The sequence below is a fragment of the Cricetulus griseus genome, chromosome 3 (genome assembly GCF_003668045.3).
Source record: "Cricetulus griseus strain 17A/GY chromosome 3, alternate assembly CriGri-PICRH-1.0, whole genome shotgun sequence".
In the NCBI taxonomy this organism is placed as follows: Eukaryota; Metazoa; Chordata; class Mammalia; order Rodentia; family Cricetidae; genus Cricetulus; species Cricetulus griseus.
This window is the reverse complement of record NC_048596.1, coordinates 78234348-78251048: the sequence shown is the minus strand read 5'-3', so window position 1 is coordinate 78251048 and position 16701 is coordinate 78234348. Positions and strand designations below refer to the sequence as shown.

Genomic DNA, 16701 nt, shown 5'->3' with positions numbered 1-16701 from the left:
CCTGGTAAGGTGACATTCACAGTTCCGAGGGCCTTTTGTGTACAAGGGAGGAGTGGAGATGGATGGGGCTTGAGACCCTTTCTCACTCCTCACTGAAGCTGAGTTGCAAGTCCCCCTTACATAGGCCACCTGTGTACTTCCTACTCTTCCCCAGGCATCCTTAGCACTCATCTAGCCCAGAGGCATTGTGTTTGGGATCTCACCAGTAACCTACACAGGTCTCTCTAGACTGGGTTCAGAGAGTGCCAGGCTGCAGGCCTTCCCATCCCTGACAGCCAGGAGTAATTACATACACCGTGAAGCATGTAGGGATTCTTGGCTTCTTCCAGCTACCTGTGTGGAAGTGGGACCTGGCACATTCAGCAACCCTGTAAATGCCTCCTCTTTAAGAAAAGCTAGTCTGCCCCTGAATTTGCCAAACAGAAATGAGGGGGTGTTTATTTGTATCACAAAGGGATTTAGTTTGTTTCTTAAAATAGGCAGCCCTAGTCCTCTTTACAAACGTGTTTTAGTTAATGGGGAGTTTGATTTGCACAACTTTGCAGGAAAGAAAAAAAAAAAAAACACTTAAAGGAGCTACCTGCACCACAGCTTTTCAGCTTCCAAAATCTGTTCCCAGCTGCTGGGGAGAGTGACAGGCCAGTTAGGTCACTAGGCCTATTGGTTCCTCCTCATAGTGCTGGATTCTTTATTTTTGTGCTAATTGGAAGGTTGCCCTAAGAGACCTTTCCCACGGTGGAATGCCCCTCAGGAGCCACCTTTATCATGCTGTACCTACATTCTCTTCTCTTTCCGTGGCTCATTCTTTTGCCCCTTCATGCAGCAGACATTTATTTGCTGACTGTCAGTTATGCATTACTACTAGGAATTGTGGCAGGCACTGGGAAAGTTCAGGGTGATGTGCTGTTGATTCCTGGTGCCCCAACAGAACATAAGTGTGGTGACAGTCGTGACTCATGCTTTGGAAGTTTTGAAGAAAGGTTTTAGAACAGTGTTTCTCAATCTGTGGGTCATGACCCCTTTGGGATTAAACAACCCTTGTACAGGGGGTCATCTAAGATCATTGAGAAACACAGAGATTACATTTCATAACAATAGTAAAATTATAGTTATGAAGTAGCAATGAAAATAATGTTAGGATTGATTGGGGGTCACCACAACATGAGGAACTGTATTAAAAAGAGTGGCGGAATTTGGAAGGTTGAGAACCACTGTTCTAGAATAAAATGACTACTTGAAAATGGGGGAATAAACTTTCCTAATTCATTCTGGGTCAAGGAAGAAATTCAGACTATAATGACAGGCCACTTAGAGACTTAATAATGACACTAAATATAAAACATAAATACAGCCAAAACTGTACTTAAAAGAAGAGTTTGAGCCTGAAAACTCTTTTAATTTTTAATGAAGAAGAATGGGAATGAATTGACTGGATTGAGGTCTCGATGGCACAGTTCTGAGGGTGGACACCACCACTGTGGTATGGGAACTGCTTCTTACACTGTCGTCTTTCAGAGAGGAAACAGAAGCACAAGGAGATTGGATAATGTACTGAGCACTCTAGTTTCAAATGGGTAACACATACCCAGAAACCAGCCTGGGGGGGGGTACCCAATTCCTGTGTCTAACTAGCAGGTAGCACAGGTACACAGTCACTAGGGAAAGCAGAGATAGTGTTGGTGGAGAAAATCCTGGCAGAACAGATAATTGAACCCATGACCTTCTTTATGACGGTAGAACACTAGCATCAAAACACACTCAGTCTGGTAGCACAGGCCTGTAACCCCAGCCACTTGGGAAATTAAGGCAGGAAGGCCTGACCAGGTGACTTAGTGAAAACTTGTCTCGAAATATAAAGGGTTAGGGAGATGGTTCAGTTGGTAAACTGTTGCTGCATTAGCATGAGGTTTGAGTTTAGATCACCAGCACCACGTGAAAGTCAGGCGTGATGGTTCACATCTGTAACCCCAGCACCTGGGGTGCAGAGACGGGTGGATCCCCTCGGCATGGTAGCCCCTAGCCTAGCAGAATCAGCAAGCTAGCAGGTTCAGTGAGAGGATCTGTTTTAAAACTAAACTAAACATTGACTGCTGGTCTCCACAAGCCTGTGTATGCACATGCGACACACACGCTCACACACACACACACACACCACAAACAGGTAAAAAGGTAGTTATATAGTTCAGTGTACAGTAGTTATCTAGCATGCAAGTGGCCCTGTGTTCCAGCCCTAGTATCAAAAAGAAATACATTAAAAATAAAATAATAGATAACAAAGATGAGTCTGTGGGGAAAATGAGTCCCCCTAACAATATGACTTGAGGGGAGACTGAGTTGAGGATTAATGCCATACCAGAATAAGTTGCTTCACTGTAAACACATGGGCAACTTCCAAGAAAAACACAAAGTAAAAGTCATTCTGAGGAGTCATGGAAAACAACTTTGGTGGGTTGCGAGGAACTCTTGAAGGGAGGGAGGGAAGGAGGGAGGGAGAGAGGGAGGGAGGGAGGGAGGGAGGGAGGGAGGGGATTCTGGCTGGAAAGGATAGCTATCAGCACTTTATTTCCTGGTGTTCTAAAAGTTCTAGATGCAGAAATCCGATAAGGAGGGGGAAGGGGCATGTGTGTGAGAAAGGAAAAAAGAAAAATACGATTACTCGGAATAATGCGATTTTCTAGCTAGGATTCTGAAGGCAACTAAAAACCCAAATCAATGATTATGAGTTTTAAAAAGGCAACAAAATCTGTACACTGGGGTTACATTACTCTCCTACATGTAAACAGCCAATAGTTGGAAAACACAACAAAAACTGTGCATTAAAACAGGGATCCCTCAGATGCTCCACTTTAAGAACTGCATAGGGACAGTATGGAGAGAATTAAAGGCTCTCTGGGAGATGTGAAACAAGATTTAGAAAAAATAAAAACAAGGAAGCAATCAACTCCCAGGGGAGTGATTTGTTGTAAAAGTGTCAATTATCTTGAATTTTAATTTTGAAAATGTAAGGTTAGTTTAATGAAAGTCCCAATTATTTTGTTTTATTTTATTTTTGGAGGATGGAGATTAACTAATTGTGGTTCCAATACAATTCCCATTGGTATTTTAAAAACCTTGATAAACTGCTTCTGAAGTTCACTTGGAAGAATAAACCCACAGCAATAGCTAAGAAAATGTGGAAAATAAGGATAACGAGGGAGGACTCATGGTGCTGGGGTCCAATATGATATAAAGCTGCTGAAATCACCCCCATCCTCATGCCTGCCAATTGCCATGACAGATCAGGGGACAAAGCTGAAGGCCTGAAGAGAAGCTCAGTGTATATGATTATTGAACACTTAATAAACTTGGCAGTAGCAATCCATGCAGAAGGACAGAATTGAATCAATCAAGGCTGCTGGGACAAGTGGGTACCTATGGCGGGATTAGATTCCCAATGCTCACTAGATTGCAAAAACAATTTACAGAGGGCTTAAAGAGCTTAAAGTAGAAATGGCATCAAACACAGGTTTCAAAACGTCCTCACGTGTGTGGTTTGGGGAATGGAGAGAGTCCCCAACTGGTTGTTTGTCCAACTCAGAATGCTTTCTTTACACTGGTTTTCCTTACACTGCTTTGAAAGCTTACATGGTATTTTTTTTTATCTTATTTTCTCCTTAATTTTTCTTTTTTTCTTTTTTTTGTTATTGTTAGTGTTTGTAGTTTGGGTGTTACACACCCTCTGCCACTGAGTGGCATCCCCAATCTTAATTATTAAACAAATGTATTATTTTGGTGTGTGTGTGTGTGTGTGTGTGTGTGTGTGTGTGTGTGTGTGTGTGTGTGTGTGTGTACCACAGCATTTGAATGAAGGTCAGAGGATAAATTTCAGGATTCAGTTCTCTTCTACTGTGGGTTGCTGGGAGTATGCTGAAGTTGTCAGGCCTATGCAGCAGGTGCTTGTACTGCTGAGCTGTCTCACCAGCCATCCCCATCTTAACGGTTAACACACTTAAATTAGCCTTCTCTGCAGTTCATCAAGATCTTGCACACTCTCCTGGGGCACATAGGCATCGCCGCATTCTGAGCTGCAGTCCCTCCCATCCTGGTGTTTTGTAACGTAGCCTCTCTCTGTTGGTTTCTGTCCTGTCTGAAAATTCTATTTTATGGAAGAATCAAGCATATAGAAAAGAAGACAGATTTCCATTAAATCCTCGCATGTCTCCCAGGAAGGTTTAATGATGAGTCATGATGATCAAGTTTCTTTCTTTCTTCCTTTTCAATCTATCTCCCTCCTGCGCACACTGAATTACTTTGAGTTGAATTATTTTATCCATAAAGCTTTTAAGATGTAGCCCTCCAATATACAGATGCAGCTAAAATCACCCACACGCCACTACCATAGCAAAGGTATCTGTTCCCCAATATCAATAAGAATAATTGCTTAGTATCATAAAAACCAGGTGAATAGATCCGTTTTCCTGATTATCCCGGTGGATTTTTTAATATTGCTGGTTTATTCAAATTAGGATGCAAATGACATAGGCATAATGCCTTTAGTCAAGATGTTTCTTATATTTCTTTGGATATAAGTTTCTCCTCTTATTTTCTCCCTGTCCTTTTCTTCCCTTGTTTCTTACTTGTTGGAGACTCTATATTTGTTTTTTGTTCAGTTGCCCGTGTTCTGAGGACTTGGAGGGGGAGGGTAGTGACTGCCTATCGGTAACACCATCTAACATGTTCCTGGCATTTGTATTTTCTGTGAATTTGTAATAGAAACCTTAAGCCTATCCCTGGATAAATATTCACAGACACTTTGCATTGTCAGTAGCTACTGATGCTGGCCCCCACACAACCACACCTCTTTGAGTAGCTTGAGATTGTCCGCCCTGTTGAACGTGTGCTTTACAAAAGCTCTGGTTGGGCCCTAATGCACCTAAAGCAGTCCATACTCTAGGAGCCCAGGAGTTTAGAGGATGTAGAAGATTTGAGAAACAAAACTAAAAAATGTCCATTTTATAGTGTATCTACTCATTGACTGTCCCTTCCTCAAACCACTGTAGCCCTGAGATAGTGCAGCCATATCATAGATGCTTTGAGCTCACATGATTTCAAACGTATGTTTATGTTTTTGGTTGCAAATTACAGGCAGCACTGAAGCCTCATTCAGTGCCCTCTCTCTTCCAGCTTTACACCCCCTCCTCCTTTCCCCTCCTCTTTCTTCCACCCTCCCCTCTGTTTTCCATCACCCTCTGGTCCTTTCTCCTCCTCCTCATCTTTCCTCTTATCTCCTCCCTCCCCTATTTCCCCTTTATCTGGAGCCCCCTTTCATTTTCCTCCTTCCTCCCCCTACTGCCCCCTCCTCCTCTCCATTCCAGAGTGCATGCTAGGCAGGCACTCCTCTCTTAGCTCCACCCCCAGGCAGTAGCCCATTTCTTTTACTCCTACACTGACCTGACACTGATCTGGTGAGAGGAGCACGCCTCTGCCGTTTTTGCTCACTGTTCCCCCACACCCTTCCTGTTCTAATCATCCCTCCAGGTAGGAGTCTAATGCTTAAAGACACATGTTTCTTATGCATTATGGACCCAAATATCAGCCAACTACTTCATCTGGTACTTGGCTCTAAAAAAAAAAAAAAAAAAAAAAACATCCTATTTCCAAACCAATAAAAGACCAGACACTCTAAGTGATCTTTAAGGGACTTTAACTTAGGGTGTATGTGATTCTTAGCACCCTAGTTCAATTGATTCTTTTTTTTTTTTTTTTTTTTTTTTTTTTTTGGTTTTTCGAGACAGGGTTTCTCTGTGTGGCTTTGGAGCCTATCCTGGCACTCACTCTGGAGACCAGGCTGGCCTCGAACTCACAGAGATCTTCCTGCCTCTGCCTCCCGAGTGCTGGGATTAAAGGAGTGTGCCACCAACGCCCAGCTTAAATTGATTTTTCATGTGTATACAAGTGTGTGTGTTATGTATACATGTGTATGCATGCACACATGTGTATGAGTGCAGGTGGAGGCAAGAGAGGTTTATGCATGTGTGTGAGCCTCAGCATGAGCTGAGGCTCAAAGTTGACATATGATGTGTGCCTCAGCTGCTCTCTGTCTTCTTTATTGAGGCAGGCCTCTCTAAATTTGGAGCGAGCCAGTTCCAGCTAGTCAGCTAGATAGCTGACAATGGGGATCCCCATCTCTGCCTGAGAGCGGCTAGGATTACAGGGGGCCACCTTGCATGCCCAGTGGGGTCTGGGGGTCAGACACCAATCTTCATGATTATGTGCCAAGTACTTTACTCACTGAGCTGTCTCCCAAGCCCCTTATAACTTAGACATCTAATGCCTATGCAGATGTCACATCAGGGTACCAACAGAGGACAGGAGGTAGAAGCTGATGTTATTTTGCATGATGTCTTCACATGGAGCAACCTAATGACTTATTTCCTCCCCTCTCTCCCCTGTTCCCCTCCCTTCCTTTTTCCACCCCTGTTCTCTCTTTTGCAGTCTGCTGCTTTGTTGTGCACAAGCGCTGCCATGAGTTTGTCACGTTCTCCTGCCCTGGTGCGGACAAGGGCCCAGCCTCTGACGTGAGTACCCAATAGTAGCCAGCCCTTCGTGGTTTGCAGTTACTTTAATAGGTTTGCTTTCAGCGGGGAAAGTGGAGAGGGAATGTGGCTGAGCAGGATAATAGGCAGGTCTCTACTATGATCTTGGTTAGTGACTGCCTTGGCAGTCACTGGGATCTGGAGTTCAGTGGGCATGGCTTTCTCATTAGTCCTCATTAGTGCTCCCACAAGAAGGCAGCTTTTCAATACATTTTCTACCCTTTGTCTTAATATCAGGGTCCATGAATCAGAAAGAAGAAGGAGTTGAACCTGCTACTATTCATCCAAAAATATTAGCTGGGTGCCATAGAATGTACTGTAATCCCACACCTAAAAGCTGAGGGTTATGAGTTACAGGTCAGCCTAGGCTACATTGTGGTATCCTATTTCAAAAAAGCAAAACAAACAAATAGCCAAAGTGTAACTACTGCTAATGGGAAAGGAGATGCTTGTAGGTAAAACAGGCAAGTATTTTTTCATTTAATCACTATATATTTTAGTATGTACTGAGTACATGTATTTAGTAATAATGTCATACTTCTGGTATGGTTATAAAAACTCCCACCTGAGAAAAGTTGTTTGGTTTAAATAAAGTTAAGTTGATTTACAGACAATATTAAGTCACTGACATGATGAGTGATATGAGGATAGGCCTGAGTGTTTTTGTGTAAGTTTGTTTGAAGTTTGGGGTTTTTATTTGTTCTCTGCACAACAGCCATTCTCAGCCCTGACTTCCTTCCTTCCTTCTGCCAGAGGCCACCACTAGTACTAGATGGTGAAAATGCCTGATACTTGCTTTTTTTTTTAGGCTGTCTGGTAACTGATAAACAAACTTACATAGCCTGAGGGACATGGGGTAGGGCTTCTAGAGAAAAAGCCTTTCCCATAAAACAAAATACTCATCGATTCTTTTGCCCTCTTTGACGCATGTGTGTGTGTGCGCGCGCGCGCGCGCATGTGCGCGCGCCTCAGAAGGGCTAAAGGAACCTGTATCATTGATGTGCTAATAGATGGAGTCACTTCTGAGTCTCCTCATCCTACAGTGAGACAGGTGAAGTTTGCTGGTTTCAGTATGTAGTCCAAATGCCCAAATTAACAGGTCTTTCCTCTATGCAGTCTCCCATTGCCCAGGAGCCAGCTAGCTCTTGTACTTTATTTCTGCTTTGTTTATCTTGGAAGTTTTCTAATTTGTCTTTGTCTCCCACACCAGTCTTGTTTCCCACTTAGAACTAATGGTTAACTGGGCTGATTGTGGTGGCATATATATTTAGTCTAGCACTCAGGAGGCAGAGGCAAGCAGATATGCATTTGAGGCCAGCCGGGTGTGCAGAGCAAGTTCCAGACAGCCAGGGCTACACAGAGAAACCCTGTATCAAAACAAAACAGCCAAAAGCAAAGCAAAAAACAACAACAACAACATAAACTTAAATTTTGAACTGGGCAGTGGTGGCACATGCCTTAATCTCAGCATTTTGGAGGCAGAGGCAAGTGGATCTTGGAGTTTGAAGGCAGCCTGGTCGATAGAGTGAGTATGTCTGTACTACAGGTCAGTCAGGACTACATAGAAAACCCTGTCTTGAGAAACAAAACAAAACAAAAATAATTGGTGGCTGACCTCAGCTTGCCCCATGTAAGAAGGGGCTGCCTTCTGCCACTGAAGTTCTTTGACTTCTACTACTCTTCTGCCAGTGGTCATTCATTTGCCATTTTGCAGAAGTTCAGTAGTAGGGTGCAGTAGAGATTCAGGTGATATCTGTTGCCATAACAACAATAACAGTCTAGTCTAGAGTTTGTGTTGCTGATACATGGCTTTGGAAATGTGATACTTGAGGTTGAGAACTCCAAGGAATGGGAACCATACACAGTTCTTTCAGGTCTGTGGTTTATATAAGATTATATGAAAGGGAAAACTTTTGGCTTCTAATATCAAAACTTCCAAGGGTAGAGCCGGTATGGTAAGTCAAACTGTTTCAGTGAAATTCTTGGGAGTCTCCTTCTTCACTTCTTGGATCAGCATTCTTCAATTTCATTCATTTTTAGGAAGATGATGGCAGTGGCACCTTTCCTTTTCTCTTTTATCAGCACAGTGACTCTAGCAAACATAGTGGCCAGAAGGATGGGCTATACTAATTTGCAAGCCCTGATCATGTGTTGTGATGGTCTGAATGTTTTGTCTCTCCTCAAATTCTAACCCCCAAGTGATGGTATTAGAGGCAAGACTTTTAGGAAGTGATCAAGTCAAGAATGGGGAGCCTTCATGTATGGATGGCATCCATGCCTTAGAGATATCCCCTCCACCATATGAGGTACATCAAGTGTCTTTGTTAGGGTTTCTATTGCTATGAAGAGACACTATGATAATGGCAATTCTTATAAAAGAGAACACACTTCTTCCAACAAGACCACACCTCCTAATAGTGCCACTTCCTTTGGGAGCCATTTTCTTTCAAATCACCACACCAAAACAATAGCAATGTAAACAGAAATGGGCTCTCACCAGATTCTTGGTCTGCCATTCCCTTGATCTTGGATGTCTTGACTTCTAAAACCATGATAAATAGTTTTGTGATTTTGGGGGATTTTTTTAGGAGTTTAGTAGCCCAAGCAGACTCAAACAGGAAGTTTTGTGCCAAGATGAATAGAAATTCAGGGGTAAGATTTCCAAAGTGACTCTGGGATTCCTGGAATCTAGGCAAAGTTCTCCAGATGGCTGTCAGGATTCTCAAAATCAGCATTAGTGTATGCTGTTTGCCTGATAGCCAAGATCCTGGCACCAAGTGATAGCAATTAGAGTGTTATCATTCACAATTACTCCATCTGCAAACATGTGGGTTCCTCTCTCCAAGGCACTGTTCTCTGATAGCCTCGAAACTTTGTCTCTTCTGGAGAAGAGAAAGAAAGAGAACAGCAAAACACTAATAGTTCTCCTTTGAGCTTCTTATGCCTCCGACAGGAGTGATGGAACTTGCTGGATTAATTATGGGGTCTCTCCTAATAGGGGGAAGGAAAAGTGTGCCTGGAACACAGGTCTTCTCTTAGGGCACCACCATAATCAGTGGTTAAGGTCTACAGAAAACTCTAGTGACCCAACCCAGACAGGATTATATGACCCAGACCCTTTAGGAATGGAGGTTTAGGTCACTCTATCAGGCAAAGAACCATCATCAACTGAGTTATTTGATTGACAGCAGAGGGGGCATAGAATGAGTAGAAGAGAGTTACAAGCAAGCACCACCTGTAACCTTGCAACCAGTTATAGAAATGAAGATTGCCATTGTTATGTGTGTTCTGTTATGAATACATTTTGTGTATGTATGCACCTGTATTAAACAAGTACCTGTCTTCTTTCTCCTCTTAGTCTTTTGTCGTGTAAGATTAGATGTATTGACTTCATGTCAGTGCTTCAGTTGTTAATTTTACATCTTAGCATTTAAGTACAGAGTATCAAGAGAAGAGTAATCAGCACCCAGATGCCTTACCTCATTCCCAAGGGAAGAGATTAGTGTATTTGGGATTAATTCAGATCTAATGATATCGTCAAGTAGAATTATGATTTTGTTGTTCTTTATTCTAAAATTAGCTATAATCCAAAGAAGCAAATACCAAATTCAGAAAGGATGGATTTACAATGGTTGATTTTGCAAGTATCAGCTTGCGTGGGTTAAGGGATGCCCCAAGAGCTGGTAAACCAATTTCTAGGTGGGTCTTTGAGGGGTTTCCAGAAGAGCTTGGTGTTCAAGTCAGTAGACCGAGTAAGGGGCATTGCCTTCCTCTGTATGGGTGGGTAGCCATCAGTCTGCTGAAGACCCAGGTAGAAGAAAAAGGCAGGCAAAAGGTGAATTCACTCTGTGTTTAAACTAGTGCATCTATATTTCTTCTGCCTTTCAGTATCAATGCTCTCAGGTCTGAGAATTTCAGATTTGGTCCAGGATGAATACCATGGCTTTTCTGCTTCTCTGGCCTTTGGACTTGTCTTTGGTGGAAATGTACTACTGGGCCTCTTAATTCTCCAGTTTGCAGATGGCAAATCATGGGATGTCTCAGCCTCCATCATCACTGAAGCTGATTCACATAACCAATCTATATATCTATAGCTACAGCTTCCTCTTGGTTCTGCCTCTCTAATACATGTACCTACTCCCAGAGATGAGAGTTTGTATGTTCATTCCATGATTAAAGAGTAAGGATAGATGGCCTTTTAGAGAAACCCTAGAAAATCAATATTGTGCACTGGTTAAAACTGTAGACTAAAGAATAACCTATAAATTCAGCCTTCTTAGATATAAACCTGTGTAACTTTGGGGTAGTTATTTTAAATCTCTTAAATTCTTCAGCTGAAAAATGGGTAAAATGATAGCCCCTACCTTACAGCATTGCTATGAATGCCAAATGAATAATTATCTATGAAAACTACTAAAACAGTGTTTGGTACAGGCTTTATATAGATGATAATGTTGTTGTTGATGATGATGATGATGATGATGATGATGATGATGATGATGGCTACTTTAGTGCGTGTGGGTGGTAGCAAGAACAGACAAAGCAAATCTAGGGAATGAACAGACTTTCTGTTGACCATCTGGCAGTCTTTCCTAGGAGTGTGAAGGCTTCATAGGCAGCATAAGGAGCAACCCTTCTCTGTATGAATGGGGCAATTCAGCCATTCCTTGCTATAGGCATGGAGAGAGCAGAGAGTGCTCCCACAGTCTCCATGCATAGGATTTGGCAGCCTACCTGCAATGACTGTCTCTCTGGATGCTATTCCAAGAAGATCTGTTGGCAGCAACAGTGATGAATTAGTCCAGACTCCTGAACTGGCTTGACTCGGTTCATTGACCTTTTTTTCTGCCTGTGGTTGGAGACATGATTAAAGACCTGGAGACACCTGCTTGTCCACCTGGACAGGCTGTCTTTGGCTGCTCCTGGTGCTCATGCAGGTCTAGAAGGGTGCTCTGCCCTCCTGTGTGACCTTGAAGGACCAAGTATGCAGCAAGCTTATGAAACAGAAATGTATGCTTTTGTCTAGGGAAAAAATGTTCAAGGCTCCATCCTATGTTGTCTGCTATTCCAAGCACCACCTAAGGTGTGATATATTCTGGACATCATTACAGGTTTATACTTGTGTGACCTTGCTCTACAGGTGGAGTAACACTGTTAATGAACCTAGTTACTGATACAACCATTCAATGGCAATGAGACTAGACAATATACACAGCACTCACCATTGGAAGACCTCAAAACATGGCAGAGTTTGTAAATGGTGTCTAATTTTCCATAGCCTCTTTCTCCTTCTTTACCTAACATTACAGATTTTTAAAATTAATTTTTATTTAAAATTTTTTTACACAAGATTTGTTTTATTTATTTATTTTTGGGTTTTCAAGTTCTGGTTTCTTTGTGTAGCCCTTGCTGTCTTAGAACTTGCTCTGTAGATCAGGCTGGCCTTGAACTCACAGAGCCTCTGCTTCCAGAGTGCTGGGATTAGCTTGATCATAGTCTTTCCCCTTCCCACATACCTTCCAGATCCTCCCTACCTCCTTACCCACCCAACTTCATGTTCTTTCTCTCTCTCAAAAAGAGAAATCAAAACAAACAGACAAACTGAAAACAACAACAAACCAATAAGACAAAAAAAAATAACAGAACAAAAATTTGTCTCCTTCTTGTTCTTAGTCTCATTAGATTGAAAACTGTCATTCTTCTCTCTGGGGCATCTTACAGTCAATTCTCCGGAGCTGCCGTAGCATTGCTTAGGGACAGTGCCAGGTTACACAGCACCCGGAACAAGAAAGGGAGAAAATATCTTTCAGGGATGGGACTAGGGTGAGTCAAGTGAGCCATTTGCCAGTGGGTCCTTATCTGTGCCTGTGATGGATTGGCTGGATGCTAGATGCTTGAGGATGAGCCCACTCATATGCCTGGCAGTGACTAGGCTGCTGGTCCAAAGTGCCTTGGTTCTATGGTAGTTTCAGGGTTTCATGAACACCTAGAACATTTAAAGCCTGTTTGTTGTGTTTGCTAGTATCCCACTAAACAAAGTTCATCTTGTGCTGAAGTCCAGACCCAACAAACAGACTTGACTGTGTCATTAATCTGCTATATGTACTTTATACTCAGGAGCCTGTTGTAGACTAGAACTCTGGAGGCCATCGCACTGGAAATTTTAGAAGATCTGCCGGTTTTGTTGTGATACAAAAAGGTGTTGCTGATTTCACTGAACGAATGCAACCCACTCATTCCCTTTCCCAGATCCCCAGGTGATTTAGGCCTTGCTGGCTACAAACAAGTCATGTGGCAGTTCATTGATTATGCAGGTGGTAGCCAAGATGATATACTTGGGAGCCAGACATATCTGAATTTGGGGCCTGACGCTACCCAGATTCTCACTGTGGAAATTTGGGTATGTCATTTTACTTTCCTCTGCCTTAGTTTCTTTATATAAAACAGGACATTAGTACCAACCACATGGTCTAAAGGGATACTTTTTTAATGTATTGAAAATGGAAAAACGGCTAGCAAAGACAAATGGATTAACAACAAGAGCATCACAAAGCCCTTACTTAAAAGTGCTTCACACAGTGCATGGTAAACCTTTGATATAGTAGCCAAGGGTCTTTCTGTTGTTCTACCTCCCTCCCTACTCTGAGTATACCAAGAATCCTCCACAGTCCGTGGTCCAGAGCATACCAGCATGATATAATTACCTTTCTATTTCCATCTTCATTATTTTATATAAAAGCTCAGATTCTGTGATGCAATGCTGGGAACTCAGTCTTTGCAGCTGGGAAACAGTGGTGTCAGATTCCCACTCTGTCACTTACTGCTCCTGTGACCTTGTTAAAGTAATTCAATTTCTATAACCTTTAGTTCATGTCTTTAAAATAGGGATGATAATACCTAAATCCTAGGGTGTAGGTGTCATGAGTCTTCAATGAGAAACCTGCTTGGATCACACCTGAGATAGTATCTGGCCCAGAGCAGCACTCAATAAATGGTTTTAAAATTATTATTAATATCTAGAGGTGTCTCTACTGCTCAGGAATGAATGCAGGCCACCCTGTGACCTGCCAAAGAATAATGGCTAATAAAAATAGCACTAAGTATTGAACAGGGGCCTGGGCCAGGCAGTTCAGAAGTGGAAAAGCACTCCCTAGGTGGTTTGTCAATATTTTATAGTCTTAGAAGTAGTTTGTGATTTGAAAATGATGAAACCTAACCCTTTTGCCCTAAGGATGACAATTCTAGGAATTCTTGCTAAGGGGTTATTTAAGGATAGGTGCATCTATTTAGCTAGAATGACATTCATTGCATCAGTATTTATAGCGATTGAAATTTGGAAGTGACTCAAGTAACTACTGATGAATGCTTATGTAAGAGAAATCTATCTCATCCTCATAATGGAATCCTGGGCAGCAATTATGTATCAGTGTCTGGGGTGACAGAGCTGGTGAAGATCTTGGCTGATCCATTTTTATGCAAGCACATATATGCCTTCCAGAATGAATCAAAATGCATGCTTGAAGTTTATACATTATTATATGTAAATTATATTTTAATAAGAGCCATGCTGATTAAATGTTGGTATAAGAATGCTGTCATTATTTATTTCTTTTAAAAAGCAGATAGTTAACTTTAGAAGTATGTGAGGCATCAAAAACATGAAGTCATTATATTTTTATAGTATTTAAAATATCATTTACAAGCCAGGTGTGGTGGTGGTACATGCCTTTAATCCCAGAATCCAGGAGGTAAAGGCAGGTGGATCTTTTGAATTTGAGGCCAACATGGTCTATAAAACAAGTTCCAGGACAGCTAGGGCTATTGCACAAACCCTGTCTAAAAAGCCATATATGAAACAGTGTTTTAGATATGCACTATTTGATATTAGATATGTAATGTTTAATATATACTATGCACTATTCCATACCCATGAAAACCAGAGGCCACATTTCCTAAACATAGTTTGGTGGTGACTGTTAACTGAGCTCACTGAGGTGGGCATAGTGACACATGCCTATAATCTCATCACTCAGGAGACTGAGGCAGGAGGATGGCAAGCTCAAAGCCAACATGGGCCACAATGTGAGACCCCATCTCAAAAAATATCTGCCTACTTTTTTATTCCAGTTTCTGTATGTAGAACTCTGAAGGTCACTTGGGGATGCTCTGAGGCTGACTCCTCCCATTTTGGTGGGGATGGTGCCATTTTCACTACCGTCATAAACTCAGGTTCCCAGTTTGATTCAGTCAAGACTGAGCACCCAGTAGAAGCTTGGGTGTAGCAGAAATATTAAAGAGAGGCTTTTAGATATTCCTGGGAGCCTGTCATCTGCAGATGGAGCCTGCTTAGTTCCCACAAATGAGCATCTTCTGGTGTTCTTGATAATATTCTGATCAACCATATGTCATGACCTCAATTCACATGTGGCCCAACAAAGGGAGAGGAAGCCTTGACTTTGCTATGTTTGATCCCATCCATTAAAGTGTGAGTGGCAGTAGGGAAAACGGAAAAGGCTTACCTTGTCCTATGTAATAATGTCCAACTTCCTCAGCTCAAAAAGCAACCTAAAAGCTGCTCTCATCTGAAAGCCTGCATCGCTCTGCTTTATGTAACACGGAGTGGGGCCATCTGCAGCTCACTTCCACTAAGGAAGCAACAGTGAAGGCAGAGACACCATCACCTCTTGGCACCATCATTACCTGAACCAGAACAGCTATGTGAGTTTCTCCATAGGGGCCACACAGTTTAAACAGTGCGGTGTCTTCTTCCCTTTCTCTCCCTCCTCTCTCATTTATCTATTATTTATTGACATCAGAAAGTACACCATCTTGCTAAAATCACATCCTATTTATATAACACTGCAGTCTATGGCGTCTGTATTCACAGCCAAAATACTTAGTAACCACATTGTACATTACCAAATGCCAAAAAGATGCCTTAGAGGGGTGGTGGGGGAGGTGTCTTGAGGATTGTCCTATCTAGGTCAAATATCCAAAAGGCTGCCATATATACAAACTTTTTAGTAACTCTCAAGGGCAGAAATTAGATTTGAGGACCAGCTGTGTAGGATAAAGAGGAAGCTCAAACTAGTGATCTGGTTTCTGTATAGTGGTTATCAACCCCCATCCCAGTGGAATGACTGACTACTGGGCATGCTCTATGTATTTTTGGTGGTAACACATTTCTACTTGTGGATCCTTAAGAAGCCCCATTCTGAGAACAGAGGCAAGAGAGGGAATCTGAGGCGAAGTCACCCTTCTTCCAGGAAAGAACCGATTAACTGGCCCACAGCTTGGTTTGTATGTCATCTAGCTGATGTCCCATGGTTTTCTGTAAATTATAAGAAAGTTATAGACATGGTGGAGAGAAATTAAATTCTTCCTCCTCACAAGTTCTAAATGAATACATCTTCCTTCATAGACTCTGTTTCCTAATTTTTTTTGGAATCTAGGGAAACTGAGGTAGCGGGCTGGGGCCCTAGACTTCAGCGGCAGTTCTATCACTAGTTAGTGATGTTGGGTTGCATCATGTAGAAAGAAACCGCCTTTAGGTATCTGAAATGAGAAGAGTTCCTGGGCCAGGAGCTAGGGCACTTCTGAGTGTTGAAAGAAAACTTGAGTGGCTGTGTCAGCTCCACCTGAGTGTGACCCTAGTGTCATTTTTGGCTCTAAATTCAAACTCCACAGGGAGTGACACCTGTTTAGTCAAGATGATGTTCTCTAACCAATCAAGCTGGGCTTTGAAGGAGCTTCCTCCAAGACAAGGAGCTGAGAAGGTTCTCAAAGAGAATGGAGGGCCTGCTGTGGACAAACAGAAGCAAGGTGTCGAACGGAGCAAAATACCACGTGCCCACTCCAATTTCTGAACACAGGGCTTTAGAGATAACTCAGTGCTGGACAGTACCTTCTGCTTGGACAGAGGACCCAGGTTCAGTTCCTAGCACCCACACCAGAGCAATCACAACCACCTGCAAGTCCAGCTCCAGGGCATCTGATACCCTCCTCTGGCTTTTTTCTCTGGATGCATGCACACACACACACACACACACACACACACACACACACACCACCACCACCACCACCACCACCACCACCACCACCACACACCTTTCTAAATACTACTTTT

At 42.4% G+C, this 16701-nt stretch overlaps 1 protein-coding gene across 2 annotated transcripts in view; it reads left to right on the top strand.

The window, feature by feature from the left end:
- The window catches only part of Prkcb (protein kinase C beta), a 333644-nt gene that overhangs the window by 129375 nt on the left and 187568 nt on the right, over positions 1–16701 (top strand). For both annotated transcript variants that reach the window (XM_027410280.2, XM_027410279.2), the window contains exon 3: positions 6475–6557. In XM_027410280.2, coding sequence (XP_027266081.1) covers positions 6475–6557 — 83 coding nt within the window. The remainder of the gene's footprint in view (positions 1–6474; positions 6558–16701) is intronic.